Genomic DNA, 20013 nt, shown 5'->3' on the forward strand with positions numbered 1-20013 from the left:
GCTCTCCAGGATCAGTGTTCACCACCCCTGCACTAGTTTATTGAAATTATTATTATTAACTAATGGCACTAATGCCAGAGGCTTTTATTTTGAAATCTTTATAAGGAAAAACCATGATGAATGGTCATGTGATCACAAGCACAATACTGTTGTGTTATTTTTATATTTCTTTATACATTTATAATTTGTATTTCTTTGTTATTGGTTTTGCTTTTCTCTTTGTATGAAATTGTTAATCTATGTAAAATGTTCAGGTATCACTGTTCTTGTAAGTTATGTGGTGTGTAAGTGTGAGGGTAGAGCTGATGTAATTTCTGGGAGCCCTCTCTCTTTCGCGAGATATCATTGCGATGAGAGGAATGTTTTTAACAGCTTCTTGAAAAAGTGGTCAAATATGGTTAATTGCTTACTGTTTATGGATTTTCTGCACAAAATGTTTTTTTGTTTTTTGTTAACTTTTCTTTATTAAGAGATTAGTGCTCCAAGTATAAACGTTCTAAGAGTATGTTAATTGAAACATGAATTTGTGTAATGGCCACTACTACACGTGCTGGATGCTGATGAGTTTCGTTATATGACGATGCATACTTGGGTAGAACTTTTAACTCTGTTTTACCTGTGTTGTGAGTTACACGTTTATGATTGTGTGTAGTTGTATCTGTTTACCTTTAATGATCCATGAGAGTTTTGAATGTATTTCCCGTTATATGAATGCAAATTGTAACAGTATGCTATGATTGACAGGCACAGATGGTGTCTGTTATACTTTGATACAGGTATGTAAATGGGGTCATTATAGTATTTGTTTTCTTTTTCCTGTATTTTTCTTTTCCCATTATTATTGTATTTGTTTCTATAATAGTTATTGTATGCTATAACGCTCTCTTGCGCGGGATGTCATTGCGATGAGAGGCACGGCTAAACCAAATATTCTCCTGTTACTATCTGATGGTGTCTGTTATACATTAATACAGAAACTGAGAAGCCGAAAGTAAACCACATGACAACCACATCATGGTGTAAGGTCTCTTTTATTATCGACACACAACTCAGAAGACAACCCACTACATTTGCAAAGCAGTCCAGTGTACAATGGTTCACACAAACATAAAAATTTAGCTAATTTCTTGGCACACAATTGAAAAGAATCCACTGCATCCTCAGTGGCTCAGATTATAGGGTTTTTCTTTACACACACTGTGGACACACATTAAAGTTCAAACACCATGTAAAAGTATAATAGGTCCTCGTTAATTTATTTGTGTATTTGAGTTAACTGGTCTGGTTCTCACCTTATTGATGAGCAGGAATTGTATTTTGTGAGTAAAGCTGCAAATAATGTCAACTGCCTTCAGCATAATCTTTTGACACGTGCAAGTGAAAATCACAGGTGCAGCATAAATTATGAATCTGTTAAAAAATTGTATACTTAAGTACAATTTATTAGTATGTACTTTGGTATAACTACAGTTTTAAACATTTATTGTAATTTTACAGGAAACTACTGGCAACTAATTGCTGTGAATTAGTGATGTGTCGTTCGTGAACGAATCGTTCTTCATGAACGAATCTTTTAGGTGAACGAATTGTTCTCGTTCATGTAATCCATTGACTCATATTTCTCGTTCACTGAAATTCCTCCATCCACAGCAGCACGGCGCTATTAGCAGCGCATGCGCAGCTCGGTGAACCGTAGCTCTGTGAACTGTTTCATCCTGTCAAAGAGTTACTAAACCTCGAGCCAATAGCCTTCGAGTATGAGATGTGACGTGACTAAGCATGTGAATTGTTCAATGTAGTGAACTAATATGCCCTTCACTGAACGAGTTTCATATGAGTCTGAACGAAATCGACAGATCTTATCGTTCGTGAATGAGTTCAATGATTTGGTACATCTCGTTCATGAATGAAATGACTGAACTGGTACATGTCGTTCGTGAACGAGTTTAATGAATTGATACATCTCGTTCCTGAATGAAATGAACTGGTACATAGCTTATCTCGTTCGTGAACGAAATGAATGAGAGTAAACCGGGTCAGTCGTCCATCTGTAAATCTCGCAAAAAGCAAAGCGCAGTTATAGGTACTGTGCACATACGCTTGTTTTCATATTTAGCATACAGAACATAACTCCACGTTTAATCCCCGATTTATGAATGTGAATATATAATATATGAACTGTCTGACCAAACAATTAAAATGTTAATTATGCAAGAAAACCTTGTGCTTTGTTCATCTGAAACAACTTTAGACTTTATTTATTGAATGCGATTATGCACTCATTTTAATGAAGCTAAATCAGTTTTTGTAACAAGTGAATACGTTCGTTGCCTTAAGACAACACATAAGACACTCTTTTTCGCCACCTGCTGGTGTATTTTGTGTAATATGAAGAAATGGTCACTTGATGAATCATGTGATTTGTTGAGTGATGAATCATGTTGTTTGTTGAATGATCTATTGAGTGAACGATTATTTTTGGTGATACTGTGAATTTACAGCAAGTAATATACAGAAAGTGTACTGTTATTTTAATACAATAAAATATTGTGTTTATACAGCAGTAATTCTGTGATTATAGTAGCATTAATACACTAACATGCTGTATTTTGTATTGTTGTCATACAATCCTCAACAATGGTGACAATCAAAAAAAGAAAAAAAAAGAAAAAAAATGCAGCAATGCATGCTGGGAGCCATGAAATGTTTTGTATGCTGGCATGAAGCATGTCACCATTGTTGTGTTTCATATGCCAAATGTTGATGTCTGTGAGTGTATAAACATGTTTCAAACTAAAAATTAACAAGGGCAATATTTATATTCTTTTAAAAATCAAGATATGAACAGCAATAGTAGTTCAAATTGTTTATTTTTCTGTCATTTGAGTTACTTAAACCGCTTTGATGAAGTCATTTGGACATTATTAAAACAGACAAGTTGATCTGGTTTAATCAATGCATAAATGTTTTCTGAAAACAACTGGAACTGCTGCAAAAGAAGCAACACAACAAAAGTAAAGGGTCAAGAGCCCAATTGAAGCAAACCCTGATCTCAAACAAAACATTTTCAATAAGACATCGACATCTAAACCTCTGTGAATTCTCAATAAGAACTTCTGTAGATGTGTGACAGAAATAAAGTCAATCTGGGTAGTAATAACTGAAGCGTGTAATGCTGTTTGTGGAGTTGTTTAATCAGATCTTGACAGATTGAATGTATTTTATCTTCAGTTCATCTAAGCATGTGGCTGAAGAAAGTTATAGTTTGTGTTCTTATTTCTCTTTCTTTCAGTGCTTGTTCACAGCAGGTGTTTGAATGATTGAAAGAATGTTTCAGAAACATCTTACTAACCTTTAAATAACATTCTAATAACATTAAGGAAACTGGATATTTTTATGTTCTTGGAATGTTACAAATCAATGTTCCTAGAATGTTGAGTTTTATATCAAAATTAAGTTGACAGAACGTTTGAGGAACATCATACCTTTTAAAAACGTTCCTCTAACGTCAAGAAAAGTGGAAATTTTTTATGTTCCCTGTACCAACACTGAATATTTGGAGAAAGTTCTTATACACTCTAAAAAATGCTGGGTTAAATATAACCCAGTGCTGGGTTAAAAAGGGACCAACCCAGCAGTTGGGTTAATTTGAGCAGCGGTATAAAGTACAGGGGTCAGAAAGTAAAAGTCCCGCCATATGTTTAATCCACCCATGTACTCAGCAGCTGATTTCAGCAGAGGAGGAACCAAGTCATTCCTTTCAAGTCACAAATGAGTATGGAGTCAAATTCCAAGTCCTCAAAGAGTTAAAGTTAATGAGATAATTAAGTGACTAATTAAATGATGATTGCACATTAGTGATGAACAGCTGCGGTTAACAATCAACTTAACAGAAGAAAAAAGAAACACAAGAACTACATCTGACTTTAGCCACAGCCTTGGATGGAATCAACTGAAAACACACACACACACACACACACACACACACACACACGATGCCACTGTAATTGTGGTCAAGGTTTGCTTTACTTAGTCTCTTGACTCTTTTAATAGTTCTGAGTAATTTGTTTCTAAGTGACTGAGATATTGTTTCAGAGCAAACATTTGTGCATTGTTGACTCAAAAACTTGAAGTAGCAGATTCACTTACAATTTCTGCTTATAACTCATGATAAGTGAATATCCTGATGCGGTATCTCTTTGGTTTATTGACTGACATTGCTTTTACTGAACTGCAAAAAAAAGTTTCATTAAATAAAAGCCACCACGCTTCAATATTGGAAAAAAAGAGAAAGATCTCTATTGGCTCAGGCTTTTAGACATGAACACTTATTATACGATCCTCAACAGTGGTGACAATAATTATTCATGCTGCAGTGCATGATGGGAGTTTTTACTATGGTGTTACCCAGCATGCACTGCAGCATGAAACATTTGTTGATTATCACCATTGTTGAGATTCATATGCAGATTATTGATGTCTTTAAGTAATACAAGAGCTTCAAATTTTTATATGCATTACACAGATTTAAAATTCACTTGCTATATCTATTAGAGCAACACTTGCTTGCATGTTGTAGTTTCACAGGATTGTTAATCCAAAACCTAAACACATATGGTTATAACAACCAAAGAAAAAACTAAAACAGAAGTCAAGGGTCAAGAGCTCAACTAAAGCAAACACTTGATCTCTAACATGGTTACTTTAAATGAAACAATAAATCAACATCTAAACCTTGGTTAATTCTCAATAAGATCTTCTGTAGACGTCTGACAGAAATAAAGTCAGTCTAGTTATTTATAGGTGATGCTGTTTGTGGGGTTGCTTAATCAGATCTTGAGAGATTTAATGTCTTTTATTTCAGTTGATTTTTTATCTAAGGCTGTGTCTGAAGTCAGTTGTAGTTCTTGTGTTTCTCTTTTCTTCAGCAATTCTGTTTGTTAACAGCAGCTGTTCATCACTAATTCACAATTATCACTCAATTAATCACTTAATTACTTAACTGCAATGTATAGCTTCTTTTTCTGATGTCAACTGAATTAAGTTCAAAGTACTCATAACTGTTAGTTTTAAAACTTAAATGGTTTAAGGCAATAGGTTTCCTCAAACGGTTTGAGTAAAACTAACTTTTCAGGTTTTTAAGGATATCTGTTTACTCAAACGGTTTGAGTTAAGTTGTCAGGTTTTACAGTGTACACAGCAAAGAAATCCAGAGTGAAAATTAACTCTGCTGGGAGTACATGTGAGACCACACTCAAGAGTGTGAAAGTGTTAAAATAGGAGTGTTAAATTAACACTGAATCAGAGTTAAAGTTAATGAGATAATTAAGTGATTAATTGAGTGATGATTGACCATTATTGACGAAACCTGATGTTAACAAGCAGAATCAACAAAGACGAAAATCACTATTTTAGTGGTCAGTGTTTGCTTTAGTTGGGCTCTTGACCCTTAATATTTTAAAGTCAGATTTTGTTTGGAGCTCATTTGTGTGCATCTGTGTGAAACACGCATAGGAAAAAAGAACGACTCCCATCGTTCATGTTTATGAGCCGTTCAAAAGAATGGGTTCGTTCGCCAACGTCACAACTCTATCTACAATACCTATTTAGGTAGATTTTGGACTCTGAACAACTCTATAGCTGATAATTACCATCACCAATATGCTGTATAACAACCAATACCTGATACTATTTTATCTGGGTTTTTGAGTTATAACATGTTTCAGAAACACATGGTTACAACAACCAGAGAAAAAATAAACTAAAACAGAAGTCAAGGGTCAAGAGCCCAACTAAAGCAAACACTGATCTCTAACATGGTTACTTCAAATGAAAACAAATCAACATCTAAATCTTAGTTAATTCTCAATAAGATCTTCTGTAGACGTCTGACAGAAATAAAGTCAGTCTGGTTATTAATAAGTGGAGCTGGTGATGCTGTTTGTGGGGTTGTTTAATCAGATCTTGAGAGATTTAATATATTTTATTTCAGTTGATTTCATCTAAGGCTGTGTCTGAAGTTAGTTGTAGTTCTTGTGTTTCTCTTTTCTTCAGTAATTCTGTTTGTTAACAGCAGCTGTTCATCACTAAAGCTCAATCAGCACTTAGTTAATCACTTAATTACTCAATTGCAAAGTTTTAAAACTTACATAGTTTAAGTAAAGGCAATCTGTTTACTCAAACAGTTTGAGTTAAGTTACTTGTCGGGTTTTACAGTGTACTCAGAGTCAAGTGGAGGAGTTGAAAAGGGAAAATAGAGGTGATGCAGTGTTTGAATGATGTGAATGCATTATCGGTGTAATACAGTAATAGTATATCACAATATTGCTTTTGATTTTCAATAACAGACAGAGAGATAGCATTTTCAGCTTCACTAATGCAGTCTGGCAGTTAAAAACAGTGTGTAAAATAGTGCATTTTGTGTTACCTATTACAATAAGCATAATAAGCATCATTTAACACAATCTTTATTCCTTCACAGAAATGTCAAATCTTAGAGTCAAGTGGAGGAGTTGAGAAAGGAAAATGGAGGTGAAACAGTGTGTTCGAATGAGGTTAAATTCAGTGTGTACATCCTCAGTGTAATATATCACTACATTGCTTGTCTTTTCATAGCATTTTCAGCTTCACTGGTAGAATCAGGAAATATTGCAGATATTGGTCCTTTTACCACTGAAATCACAGTAACCTTCAGGAACGTCTTCACAAATATAGGAAACGACTACAACTACGACTACTCAGCAATCATACAGGAAACAGCTTACCTATTGTTATTTGCTTTAGGTATTTTCACAGCCCCACTGAAAGGAGCGTACGGTACATGTTCAAATTCTCTGTCTATGGTCATAGTGGTCATTCAAAACCATCAACTGACTCCATTGTGAAGAATGGACAGAAGGTGGTTATAGCCCATGCTCGTCAAGATCAGTACGATGTAAACTCCTCAAAAGCAGTGGTGTTGATCCTGGAAGTTGGAGATGTCGTCTATGTGAGACTTTGGTCTGGCAGGAGTATATATGATAACGGGAATAATTACAACACTTTCAGCGGTCACCTGCTGTTTCCCTAATAGTAAGAGAATAGGAGATTTGCAGAATGTGGTTCCAGTAAAATTGAACCTTTAGCATATGATTTAAGATGGAAAAGCAGACTGTTAAAAAAAAAAAAAAAAAACATGGATGATGTGTCTTTCACTCTCTTCCATTGAAGAAAACTGAAGCTGCCAGTGTCACTAGATGGTGCTGACATTTTAACAGCTTAAAAATCCAAAATCCTCGATAAAACCCAAAATTAAAAAACACCATGTTTTTGTTCTTTATGAGAAGTGGTTTTATTTAATTTTAACATAAAGGCATGTTGTGTGTCACTGCAATTAAATCTGTGTCTATCATGATAAAACCTTAATATCATAGCCCAGCCCACCATCTCCCCGATGTGCGGAGCGCATGCCCGAGCCCGCCGCTGAAGGAGAGCCAGAGCCCGCCGCGACCGACAAGCCATTGCTGCACAGAGTGACAGAGCTGAGGATCGCCGCGGAGCCAGAAGCCAGAAGCCGTGATGTCAGACCAGGTGTGTGAGCCGGCAACAACCGCCTGCCACGAGGGAGAAGGACACAGACAGGGTGAGCGCGGAGAGGAGCTCCGCCTCCTGCATCGCGGCTGAGGGTGAGCGGACTATGGAGTGCCAAAAGTGCCAAAATGAGGAGTATCTTATACACTGGGAAACTGAACTGGAGGTTCAAACTTCTCCTCTCCTTTTCCCCGCGTGTGGAGTGTTGCCCAGAACATAACCATACCGCCAACACTAACTTTATGCAATATAATTGTCATAAATATACTTGACGAAAGTGGCCCTGATTGAAACTCAGTTAGCGCGCACTCAAAATGCACTTTTGCTGTATTTTCTTTTCCTCCTGTTTTGAATATTTCCCCAACAAACCGTACAGTACAGTAATGATGTTAGATTGACGATGCTGTGAAGTCATGATATCATATGTATTATTATGGGCACGTCAATTAATGATAGGTAGTCTTCATGTAATTTACAATTTTTGTCTGTAAAATCAAAAATTTAAAGGTGCCATAGAATGCATTGATACAATATTTTAAATTGTTCTCTGATGTCCCCAGAGTGTGTATGTGATTTTTTTTTCTCAAAATACTCCACAGATAATTTTTTATAGCTTGTTAAAATTACCACTTTTAGGGTGTGAGCCAAAATGCTCTGTTTAAGTGTATGTCCCCTTTAAATGAGAATGAGCTGGTGCTCCCGCCTCCCTTCCAGTGTTGCCATGTCCGAGGTTTTCCCGCATAATTGGGCTACTTTAACACTGCTGCCACGGGTTGCTTTTCACGTCCGCTGGAGGGTTTTGTTGCGAGAACCTGGCAACCCTGCTCCTTCTCAGAAGAGTGCCGAGCTTCAAAAGCTTATTCTCGCGGGCACACCGGTGTTCGTGATCGTGTTACTGACCTCACACATTGCTTCCAAACTGACTATTCTCAATAAAAGCTGCAAATGGATCTAACGCCTTCTGATGTGTCAACACATATCTCAGAAATCAGATTTAAATCTCAATTAGGGATTAACTTTAAATTTACAGGCGAGGATATTTAAATGACATAGTGCACCTACACAGCAAAAAGTCCAGTGTTAAATTGACTCTCACAGAGTTTATATAGCTCCACACTCTCCGGAGTTAAATTAACACTTTCAAAGTAGTTAAATATTTAACACTATGCCAGAGTTCCTAATTTGACTTCAAAAAAATAGTTAAAATAACACTAAAAGGGATACAGAAAAACAACACTGTTCAGAGTTTCATGTTTTAGGTGGTTAGAATTAGTTTTAATCTGTACGTTCTCAGAAGATCTACAAAATGTAAAATAAACTACAGCACACAAAATAATTTCCATTAACTTGTTTATTTTAAATTCTCACTTGTAGTACAATTTGAAGTAGAATTAAAACATTACAAAAGAAGGTATGATATACAAACTTTCATCCGCAACACTGTATGAACTTTGAATATCAAATGGCTTATAAAATGTAATTTCTGACATTTTTTATAATACACCTTTCCTCACTTCATAGTACTCTGAATGCATGAAGATGCTCATCAAAATTCTCTTTGAATAGTTTGTTTACCAACAGATAAATGTGATTGTCAACCAAAAAGTACATCACTTATTTGGCAGAAGACTGGCATTTCACTTTCTATTGCACTGCACACCACAAGTCCAGCTCTATATTCTACACCATCAACTTTAACCCAAACTGGATGAGAAAACATCTTTTAATAGGAACATTTCAAGCATTTGAATGCTGACCACATTCTCATCCCCTATGGAAAATTATTTAATTGGCCCAAACTCATTATGTTTGAGGGTGAAGGTTTCCCAATGGCCAGGGGTGAAGGTTTTTCAATGGCCATCTGATGCTTTTTAGCTAATAATTTTATGTTTTTGAAATTCTTAAAAAAATCTTTGAACATCTTATGTTTGGCTTCGAACCTCATTGACCACATATCTAATAAGGGGCCAATTTTTCCTTATAGAAGAGGGGTAAATATATCATGTAATGATTTTTGGGAATCAATTTTTATGTGGATACAAGTACTTAAATAGTTTGTGGTGGTCAGCAATCAAGTGCTTCAAATACACTGTCAAGCCTGAAGTGAGACAAGGTGAAAACACAATGTTCATTATTTGAAGTAACAAACAACAAACTCCAGTGTTTGTGTCCTAGAGGAACAATGTCTCCTAACAAAAGTGGGAGATTTTTCACATTACATAATGTCTGAATGGAATTTAAACCAATGCTATTACCAGCACTATCCAAAATAACCTCTGTGGGATGATTTTTACATTCTAAAAATCCATAATCAAAAGAATAAATCCTTGAAAGTAAATCCTCTTCAGATATAAAGTTTTGTTTGAGATGTCCAAAAAGCAATTTGATTTCATATTGAGCCACGCCCTCAAGAAGGTCATGCATTATATCGAATGAGTAGTTATTGCTAACATGAAAGTACTTCAGTGTTTTAATTGTGGAATTTTTTTTTCAAACCATACAGTGACCTCAACTGTGGGTTTTCCTGGAGAGACTTGCAATGTATTTCAAAGATTTCTTGTCCACGAAGGACCACCTTAGGATCCTCCTCACTGTATACTGTCTGAGAATCATTCTTTTCAATTAAACAAAAGGGGACAGAATGATGGCTACTAAATGATTCATTAAAACCAAGAATTGAATGCATCCCTAGATTATCACCAGTGATTTGTGCGATGGTGCCATATATCTGCTCATCTGAGAATGGAAGACTTAATCCTTGGCTTTCAATTATCTTTATATCATTTATCAGCGGTTCCAGTATAACATCAAAACCATACTTGCTTACATCTTGTGTGTAAAAAAAAAAGTGCTAACAAATGAATGTTCATCAGAACCGAGTTAAATTTTGGGGGCAAGTTTCTTAAAGTAAAATAAAGACCCAAGCCATAAAGAGCCAGGGGGTTTAGCTGTTTCAAAATCATCATAGTATATGTGAATTTGTAATGCATGTCTCTTTGTTGTAAATAAAGGGTAGGATTTAAAATAACTTCCATTGCTTAAATCTGTAAAAGTGTCAGGCTCTGATCTACAATCTATCCTTAGATCACAAATGTCTGGATTTCTGCACATGAATTTCAATGTTTCTAAAATTGGCACATATATAAAAATATCATTCACTGGTACTTGGTCATAAGTACCAGATTTCTTATTCAATTTGTTGTCGTACCGCACACCTAGTGTTATCTCAACGGGCTCTACAACTCCCCATTTTTCTTTAAAGTATTTATTCCGTTTCCATTCTGTATTCAGGTTTGTGAATGGGTTTTCTAATTTTTCAAAAGATTCATTTATTACAGTTTTGTAGGGGTCATTTGTAGGCAAAGCAGAAAGTATGTTATGCTTTGCTTGCGAGTGAAGCTCATCTGTTAGCTCCTCTAAATCTCCCACAATTGAGGACACCAAACTGTTTGGAATCCCACTTGCTTGTTTTTTGGCCACATTAGATTATTACAATTCTTTAGTTTATTTTTTTGTATTTTTTGTATCATTGTTATCAGATGAAGCACTGGAACAAGGAGATAGATGCTGGGGATTCATAAGGTCCTCCAAAGCATCTACTTGAGATGAGCTTGCAACTGGCTCACTTGAGGAACATCCAACAGTTGAAGTAATCAGCTGAATGCTGCTATGAACACTATTAAGGTGCTTACGAAAACCTGCATATGTTTGGAACTGATGCCTACAACCTTGCTGAGCAAAGTTAAGGTTACTGTCTGGTTGAGCAGTCTGGCTCTCAAATCTCTAACCCTGGGAGACTCCTTCATTTTACCTACATCAATGTTATACAATGTTGTCTGCAGGAATGTGTAAAAGTTCACAAGTGCACTATCATAGGATAAATTGAACATGACTAAAGTTAAAAAAGAACATTGAATATTAGACACAAACATAATGTCCAGTCACAGAGAAAACAACATTATAAAAGTGATTGTTCAAGCAACTCAGTTGCTAGTAAAATATGAGAGTGCATAGGAAGACTTGATTTTAATCTCCATGTTTGAGCATCCCAAAACAAAATATCAAAATGTCAATACCTTATGAAAGATTACAAGTCTTTCAGCAGCATCACATGCACTGATTTTTGGAGACTTCAGTCCTCCTGGTGACGGTGGAAGGAGATGTATCAGGACATTCTGCTGAGAGCAACAACTGACTCAGCTCTGCTGTTGAAGTAAGTTGCTTGGCATCTTTAATGACATTTGGCCTGAAGAACGTGTCCCACTTCTGAAGCAGCCTGGAGGATGTCTCAGCGTCAAACAGGAGAGTGAAGTTAGCCTGCTAATCCGGCTTCATGGTACAGGCCCTAGATGTTTGATCAATGGTCTCTCTACATAGCAGTTTATAAAGACGGCTGGCATTTCATAAGTTTATTTTCTTTCTCGACAAAACAACTTATGTCAGAGACCGTTTAGGATAAGGCATATTAACATTGTTGCTATTTAATTACATGGTGTATTCATTTTGGCGGAGAAAATTAATTGTTGCTGAAGATTTTATTGCAGGTTAGAATTCTTATCCCCGGTTTGTTTATCTATGTTTAAAATGAATTTTTAAACTCGATTTAAAAATAAAACCCAGATCAACAAATCCTTGATTTGCTGTAAAGTTTGCTTTATTTAATAAATTAGTGATATAAATTTTAAAAACACAGAAAGACAAATTAATCAGAATCAGAAAGAGCTTTATTGCCAATTGTGTTTACACACAAAAGCAATTTGTCTTGGTGTTAGGAGCTTCCAGTACAGAAAGTACAAACATAATGCAGAAGATACATAAAATTAAGTAATTAAAAAAAAAAAAAACACTAACGTTAGAGAGAATAGACAATAAATTCTAAATAACAATAGTAATAAAAAATATACAGGAGAAAGGAAAAATATCCATTGACATAACTGTGAATGTGCATATGTGCTATTTACAGTGAATGTTTGATAAGTTATTTACAGATGTACAGTACTGAGGTGTTATGTGTTGTTCAGGTGTTATATGGCCTTGGGGGAAAAAAAGGTTTTGAATAATGATAAAATGATTAATAAAAAAATATTCTTCTGAAATAATAACAATCATTTCATTATTTGTTCTAATAATCTTTGATTAATCAATTATCAATATACAGGTGCTTCTCAATAAATTAGAATGTCGTGGAAAAGTTCTGAAACTCATGTATTAAATAAATTCAATGCACACAGACTGATGTAGTTTAAGTCTTTGGTTCTTTCAATTGTGATGATTTTGGTTCACATTTAACAAAAACCCACCAATTCACAATCGCAACAAATTAGAATATGGTGACATGCCAATCAGCTAATCAAAACACCTGCAAAGGTTTCCTGAGCCTTCAGAATGGTCTCTCAGTTTGGTTCACTAGACTACAAACAATCATGGGGAAGACTACTGATCTGACAGTTGTCCAGAAGACAATCATTGACACCCTTCACAAGGAGGGAAAGCCACAAACATTCATTGCCAAAGAAGCTGGCTGTTCACAGAGTGCTGTATCCAAGCATGTTAACAGAAAGTTGAGTGGAAGGAAAAAGTGTGGAACAAAAAGATGCACAACCAACCGAGGGAAACGCAGCCTTATGAGGATTGTCAAGCAAAATCGATTCAAGAATTTGAGTGAACTTCACAAGGAATGGACTAAGGCTGGGGTCAAGGCATCAAGAGCCACCACACACAGACGTGTCAAGGAATTTGGCTACAGTTGTCATATTCCTCTTGTTAAGCCACTCCTGAGGCATCTTACCTGGGCTAAGGAGAAGAAGAACTGGACTGTTGCCCAGTGGTCCAAAGTCCTCTTTTCAGATGAGAGCAAGTTTTGTATTTCATTTGGAAACCAAGGTCCTAGAGTCTGGAGGAAGGATGGAGAAGCTCATAGCTCAAGTTGCTTGAAGTCCAGTGTTAAGTTTCCACAGTCTGTGATGATTTGGGGTGCAGTGTCATCTGCTGGTGTTGGCCCATTGTGTTTTTTGAAAACCAAAGACACTGCACCCGTTTACCAAGATTTGTGAAGCACTTCATGCTTCCTTCTGCTGACCAGCTTTTTGAAGATGCTGATTTCATTTTCCAGCAGGATTTGGTACCTGCCCACACTGCCAAAAGCACCAAAAGTTGGTTAAATGACCATGGTGTTGGTGTGCTTGACTGGCCAGCAAACTCCTCAGAAGTGATGAACAGAGGGGATATTTTATGTGTTGTTGTGAGGAGGAAAAATGAGAAACAACAGACCCAATGCAGATGAGCTGAAGGCCACTGTCAAAGAAACCTAGGCTTCCATACCACCTCAGCAGTGCCACAAACTGATCTCCTCCATGCCCACGCCGAATTGAGGCAGTAATTAAAGCAAAAGGAGCCCCTACCAAGTATTGAGTACATGTACAGTAAATGAACATACTTTCCAGAAGGCCAACAATTCACTAAAAATGTTTTTTTATTGGTCTTGTGAAGTATTCTAATTTGTTGAGATAGTGAATTGGTGGGTTTGTGTTAAATGTGAGCCAAAATCATCACAATTAAAATAACCAAAGACTTAAACTACTTCGGTCTGTGTGCATTGAATTTATTTAATACATAAGTTTCACAATTTGAGCTGAATTACTGAAATAAATGAACTTTTCCACGGCATTCTAATTTATTGAGAAGCACCTGTACTTGTTTTATGCAGTCTTACAGATCAGAACTCGATCTACTACTCTGTAATCACTCTATAATCTCAGACATGTGTTTTTTTTTTTTATTTATGGTTGGTTAGGGAAGATGAGTGAAACTCTTCCCACATGAATGGCAGCGATACGGCTTCTCTCCAGTGTGGATCCTCTCATGTATCCTCAGATATTCTGAGCGTTTGAAGCTCTTGTCACAGTGTGAACACTTGTAAGGGGTTTCTCTAGTGTGAACTGTCCTGTGCACTTTCAGTGCACCATCTGTAAAAAAAGCCTTACCACATTCAGAGCAGACATGATCCTTCACACCGCTGTGTCTTTTCTGGTGTAATTTTAAAGTACCCATCTGACTAAAACTCTTTCCACACAAAGAACATACATAAGGCTTCTCCTTTGTATGAACTTTCATGTGATCCTTCAGGAAATCTGCCCTAAAAAACCTTTTACCGCACTGATCACAGCTATATAGCCTTTCTCTAGAATGAGTAAGCAGATGTACTTTAAAAACGCCTGATTTTCTGAAACTCTTCCCACATTGATCACATGTGTGTGGCTTTTCTCCACTGTGGATTTTCATATGTTCTCTAAGGCCTCCTTTTTGTGTGTAACTCTTCCCACATTGAGCACACGTGTGCGGTTTCTCTCCTGTGTGAATTGTCATGTGTTCGTTAAGGTTTGTTTTATGTATGAAACATTTCCCGCACTGATCACATGTATATGGCTTCTCTCCAGTGTGGATTTTTATGTGTTCATTAAGGTTACCTTTATGTGTGAATCTCTTCCCACACTGATCACATGTGAACGGCCTCTCCCCAGTGTGGACTTTCATGTGTTCGTGAAGGTTTCTTTTTTGTGCAAAACTCTTCCCGCATGATCACATGCATATGGCTTCTCTCCAGTGTGGATTTTCATGTGATCATTAAAAGGCACTTGTATGAAACACTTCCCACATTGATCACATGCATATGGTTTCTCTCCAGTGTGGATGTTCTTGTGTACGCTAAGGTTTCCTTTATGTGTGAAACTCTTCCCACACTGATCGCATGCATATGGTTTCTCTCCAGTGTGGATTTTCATGTGTACTTTAAGGTTTCCTTTTTGTGCAAAACTCTTCCCACATTGATCACATTTGTGCGGCTTTTCTCCAGTGTGGATCCTCATGTGTTTGTCAAGGTTTCTTTTATATGGGAAACTCATCCCACATTGATCACATTCGTACGGCCTTTCCAGTGTGTGGATTTTCTCATGCTCATCCAGGTTTTGTTTTTGTGGGGAACTCTTCCCACATTGATCACGTGTGTGTGGCTTCTCTGCAGTGTGAATTCTAATGTGTTCAATAAGGTTTCCTTTAATTGTAAAAATCTTCTCGCACTCATCACATGCATATGGCTTCCCTCCAAAATGAAATATTATCTCAAGCTCAAGATTTCGCTTGCATGAGAAACTCTTTCCACAGTGAAAGCAAGTGAAACATATATTGTCGTTTTTCAATGAGGAACTCCAGGATATCTCTTCAGTTTTGACCTGATGTTCTTCAATCTCCTTGGTCTCTTCCATCAGGTCTAAAATGTAAGTAAAAAAAAAAAAAAAAAAAAGGTTTCAGATCACTAAAACATTACTCAAATAAATACATTTAATTTAATTAAAAATCAAAGAGAGAAATATGAACATTCTGATGCGTTCATTTGAATTACTGAATTATTATTTTTAAACATTACAGACTGCACAAATTGAAAATTCTGTAACGAGAACTACTATTATACATTTCATTAACTATATTTTAAGTCAGGGATGCAAAATGTTTAAAATTTTGGTAAAATAAATAAATATAAAATGGTTCAGATAATATTTGGTAAGAAAATTGAGCTCCATTTTGTGCCCAATTCATGAAAAGTTACCTTGGATATTATTTGCTTAAAAGCTGCAGTTATTGTTATTATTTTTTTTTAATTAACAAAAAATCAATCAATCATTGACTTTGCATTTACTTGACAAGTAAAATGACTCAAAACACTATCCCCCCTGGTTTCACAGACAAGGCTTAAGCCTAGTCCCAGACAAAAAAATGTAAGTCTGAACTGTTTCAGCTGAAAGAAGTGACCTTTGTTTTGTCTCAAGATGCACAACAGTATTTTTTTTTTCTAAGGCATGTTTAATAAAAATTACTTTAATGTCCTAATTGAACTATGGCCTAATCCTGCCTGTCTAATCCCTGTCTGTGAAACTAGGCTAATGTCTTGTTTCCTGAAAAAAAAAAAAAAATTATTAGTTTTTGCTTAAAACAGGCAAAAACATCTGCCAATGGGGCAAGAAAAACAATCTTTATTCTAAGTCTAAACAATATTATTTTTCTTACCCCACTGGCAGATATTTTTGCTTGTTTTAAGTAAAAACAAAAAACAATTTGGATAATTTTTTTTTTTCAGGAAACAAGACATTGCATCTTAAGTCATTTTACTTGTCAAGTAAGTGCATCCTGATTCAAACAATTTTTAGATATTTATAGAAAACAAGACAAAAGTACTCAGTAAGATTTTTTATTTTTATTTTATTTTTATTTTTTGCAGTGTACAACCTTACTGTTGTGGTAAAATATCTGGCAAAGGTAACAAGACAGTTTTGAACACATTTATTGCTTATGTACTTGCTTGATAATTGATTGTGGAACATTTTTAAAAAACATCACATTTTTTAATTTTGTTTCTTTTTTTGGGCAACTTTATGTATTATAACGTTTTTAAATAATTAAGAACAAACACCAACCTATTTGTTGTTCAATATCTTCCTGTTTTATTCTGCAGGGCTCTGGATCATTCATGTTTTCAATTTCTCTCTCACAAACTTAATCTTTCTTCACTTTTAGGCTAATGGTAACATTCCAGCATTTATTGGGTATAAACCGCTTTGAAAACGTTGAACCGTAGGTGAATTGCTGCAAAAAAATAAACCAGTTATCAATTCAATGCATTCATCATCAAATTGAGTGTTACAGTCAAGCCTCTTCATGTAAAAATAGATCATGTTAAAAAAGCATACACTCACAGGCAAAATAAAAAATAAATATAAAAAAAAATAAATAAATAAAAAAATTCAAAAGATTGTGATTCCGTAAAAAAAAAAAAAAATCACTTTGACTTTTGATCAAGTGACATTCAAAAACAATACCATTACTGCTCAAAATAATCAAAATAATTAAATGCACGAACATAAAAACACACACAAAATCACAGGTCTTAAATGATTTTAGCACATTGTTGTTGTCTGCTAGCTTTAAATGTTTATTTCAGTCAGTCAGCAGAACGGCAGAAAAGACGCACAAATATCGCTGAACCCAGATAAAAACGATACAGATTGACTCGGTATAATGCTGCTTTAACAAACTGTGTTTTTAAAATTTTGCAAGCAATATATATGAAGCACAGTGAACTGATTATCTTACCTCAGGAGACCCAACGCTGACTGATGACGCTAGTGGTGACGTTCGTCTGTTTACGTCGGATCGTACACATAATAGGTGCATTACTGCCCCCTATTGACGAGTGGACCATTGACACTACGAGCGTGGCACGTGCCTGTTGTGTTTTTTATCCTCATTTAAATGTGAGAGTCCTTTTATTTCTCAACACATTATTTGTGACACGTTTAATATGTAATTTCAGTCACGTTCGTACGTAATGAGAAATGTTAAGCTTTTTCCAATTATTGCATAGTTTTTTTAGTTTTGGATAGTGGTTTTATACTAGGCCTAAATAAACAACATAAAAACAAAGACAATGCTAAATTAGCAAAAATTAGTTTTTTTGTTTTGTTTTAATTAAAACTTTTTTTTTTTCAACAGATCATAAAGTAGATCATATATAGTAATTGTGCTAAATCCCATGTAGTCACTAGCAAATTTATGATTGACAGTTGATAATAACTGTAGCAACATTCTGGAATAGATCACGGGCCAGTGGCTTAATGACCAAATACTTACTGCATTTAAATGTAAGTTCCTTTTTTGTTGGAAACTTTCTTCCCACATTGGTCACATGTGAAAGGAATGTTAAGTTTAGGTTCTTTGTATGGGAAAACTGTTTTGAGTCTTTATTTCAGTAGAAAAACAAAAAAAAACAAAACAACAATGTTCCCCGTTCAACAATGGCCCTTTCCTTTCCAAATTCATGTTAAATGAGATTAAAATGAGAAAAGCTCTAGAAAAAGTACATAATCACTTTATTTTTGTTTTTGTTGTGTGATCGTGTTAGAATTTCATGTTTTGTTGTTTTTTTTTTTTATTTTTCTGTAAGGGATGTGATAAATGCTTTAACATCAATTAAAGTGTAATATTTATGCAAGTTTGTAGCCAAACATGGTGCACCTCATCGACTTATCAGCAGTCATCTATGAATAAATGAATTTAATAATTCAAATGCCAGCCCTCGTTTTGTTCTTTTTCTTCTCCTAGAACGTCGCCTCCTTCCAGTGTGAACTGTGATTGTCTGCAGCTGTGGTTGTTCTGGCAAAAACAAAATAGTTTCCAACAACAAATTATACGAGATAGATATTAAACATTTTAAATCTGTCATGTTACGTACGTGGACCATACAGATTTGTCAAAGCCAGGGGCAGAGAGACACATTATCTTTCTGAAATGATGTTGCTCTGTTTTTAAACCGTAATTTCCATTTTTTGAGTTTATCTAAATCTCATACCATGTCCCAATCATATGACGCATACCTGATGGTTAAACATTTAGATTATGATGAGGGCGTGATTTTTGACCAAAATGAGTTTTCCACAGTTGGCAGATTTCTCATATAGCGATCCAGGTAATAGAAACTAAGCAACCAACATTGCTGCTGCATTAGGCTATAAGCTCAGACATTCCCTCATCGCATCATGTTTGGATTTCAGGACGCAGTGTCACCTTGAAGATGACATACTCTTACTGTGACTTTGGACGTAAATTGTCGGAAAGCTGTGGTCCACTGCAACCTATGACCACTAGCCTTATGGCTGGTTGTTTTAAGCTAGTGCCTGAGTTGTATCATGTATTTTTATAGGGCCTCTGGGATGAGATCAAAATGATTTACTACACTGAAGGCAACCATTGAGGTCCAATATGGCTCATGTCCGTAAGTCGTGCCAAGATCTTCTTTTCCTGTGCATGCGGGGTTGCAATGTAACTGGATGTTTGGCTTCAGGATGACAATTGTTATGGTGGGATGTATCAGGAGGTACTTACTTTATACATTATTGTTTTTTGAGGGTTAAATCATGCTGACAGCATGTCACAGCCGCACTTATTATAAATGGCTGCTACAGCCCCTGCCCACCAATGACAAGTTGGGGGGGGGTCTACATACGTTTGCACTGCCTTGAAAGGAGTGAAAGTCTGACATTTGGCAAGTATGGTGAGCCTCCATAACCGCGATAGGGCAGGTGGAATTTTTCTTGACCTCAGTCTGCTCCTGGGATTTCGTCGTACAGAGGAGGGAAGTCGTGCTCGACGACGTGAGGTGCGGCTCAACCGTCTTAGTTTCGTCGGAGGCAAGATGGCGCTGGTATAGCCTTCTTTTAATGAATAGGCAAGGAAATCTACAGCAAGTTGTAGCTCCTCTGCTTATAGAAAACTGCTAAACGGCAGAGAGATAAAAAGAAATGTTGAAGCCATGTGCAGTAATTTGTGAGATCAAACCATTTCTCGTCTAAAAGATTGCACAAATGTTAGGATTTTAGTTGTAATTCATTAACTTGC

At 35.9% G+C, this 20013-nt stretch overlaps 1 protein-coding gene across 1 annotated transcript; it reads right to left on the reverse strand.

Moving 5' to 3' along the window:
• Positions 1–14997: 14997 nt before the first annotated feature.
• On the reverse strand, positions 14998–17096 carry LOC122142543 (gastrula zinc finger protein XlCGF49.1-like). Its single transcript, XM_042753764.1, has 2 exons — positions 17037–17096; positions 14998–15835 (listed from the first exon to the last, which is right to left on the reverse strand). Exons 1-2 carry the CDS (start codon positions 17089–17091, stop codon positions 15099–15101), a joined length of 792 nt encoding a protein of 263 aa, XP_042609698.1. The 5' UTR covers positions 17092–17096; the 3' UTR covers positions 14998–15098.
• Positions 17097–20013: the final 2917 nt, after the last annotated feature.

The sequence above is a fragment of the Cyprinus carpio genome, unplaced genomic scaffold, assembly GCF_018340385.1.
Source record: "Cyprinus carpio isolate SPL01 unplaced genomic scaffold, ASM1834038v1 S000000001, whole genome shotgun sequence".
NCBI lineage: Eukaryota > Metazoa > Chordata > Actinopteri > Cypriniformes > Cyprinidae > Cyprinus > Cyprinus carpio.

Excerpts from the sequence above, each read along its gene's own strand:
- LOC122142543 (XM_042753764.1), bottom strand. The coding sequence starts at position 17,091 with ATGAATGATCCAGAGCCCTGCAGAATAAAACAGGAAGATATTGAACAA. Across the intron at positions 15,836-17,036 it reads AGATATTGAACAACAAATAG|ACCTGATGGAAGAGACCAAG; the intron begins GTTGGTGTTTGT and ends CTTACATTTTAG.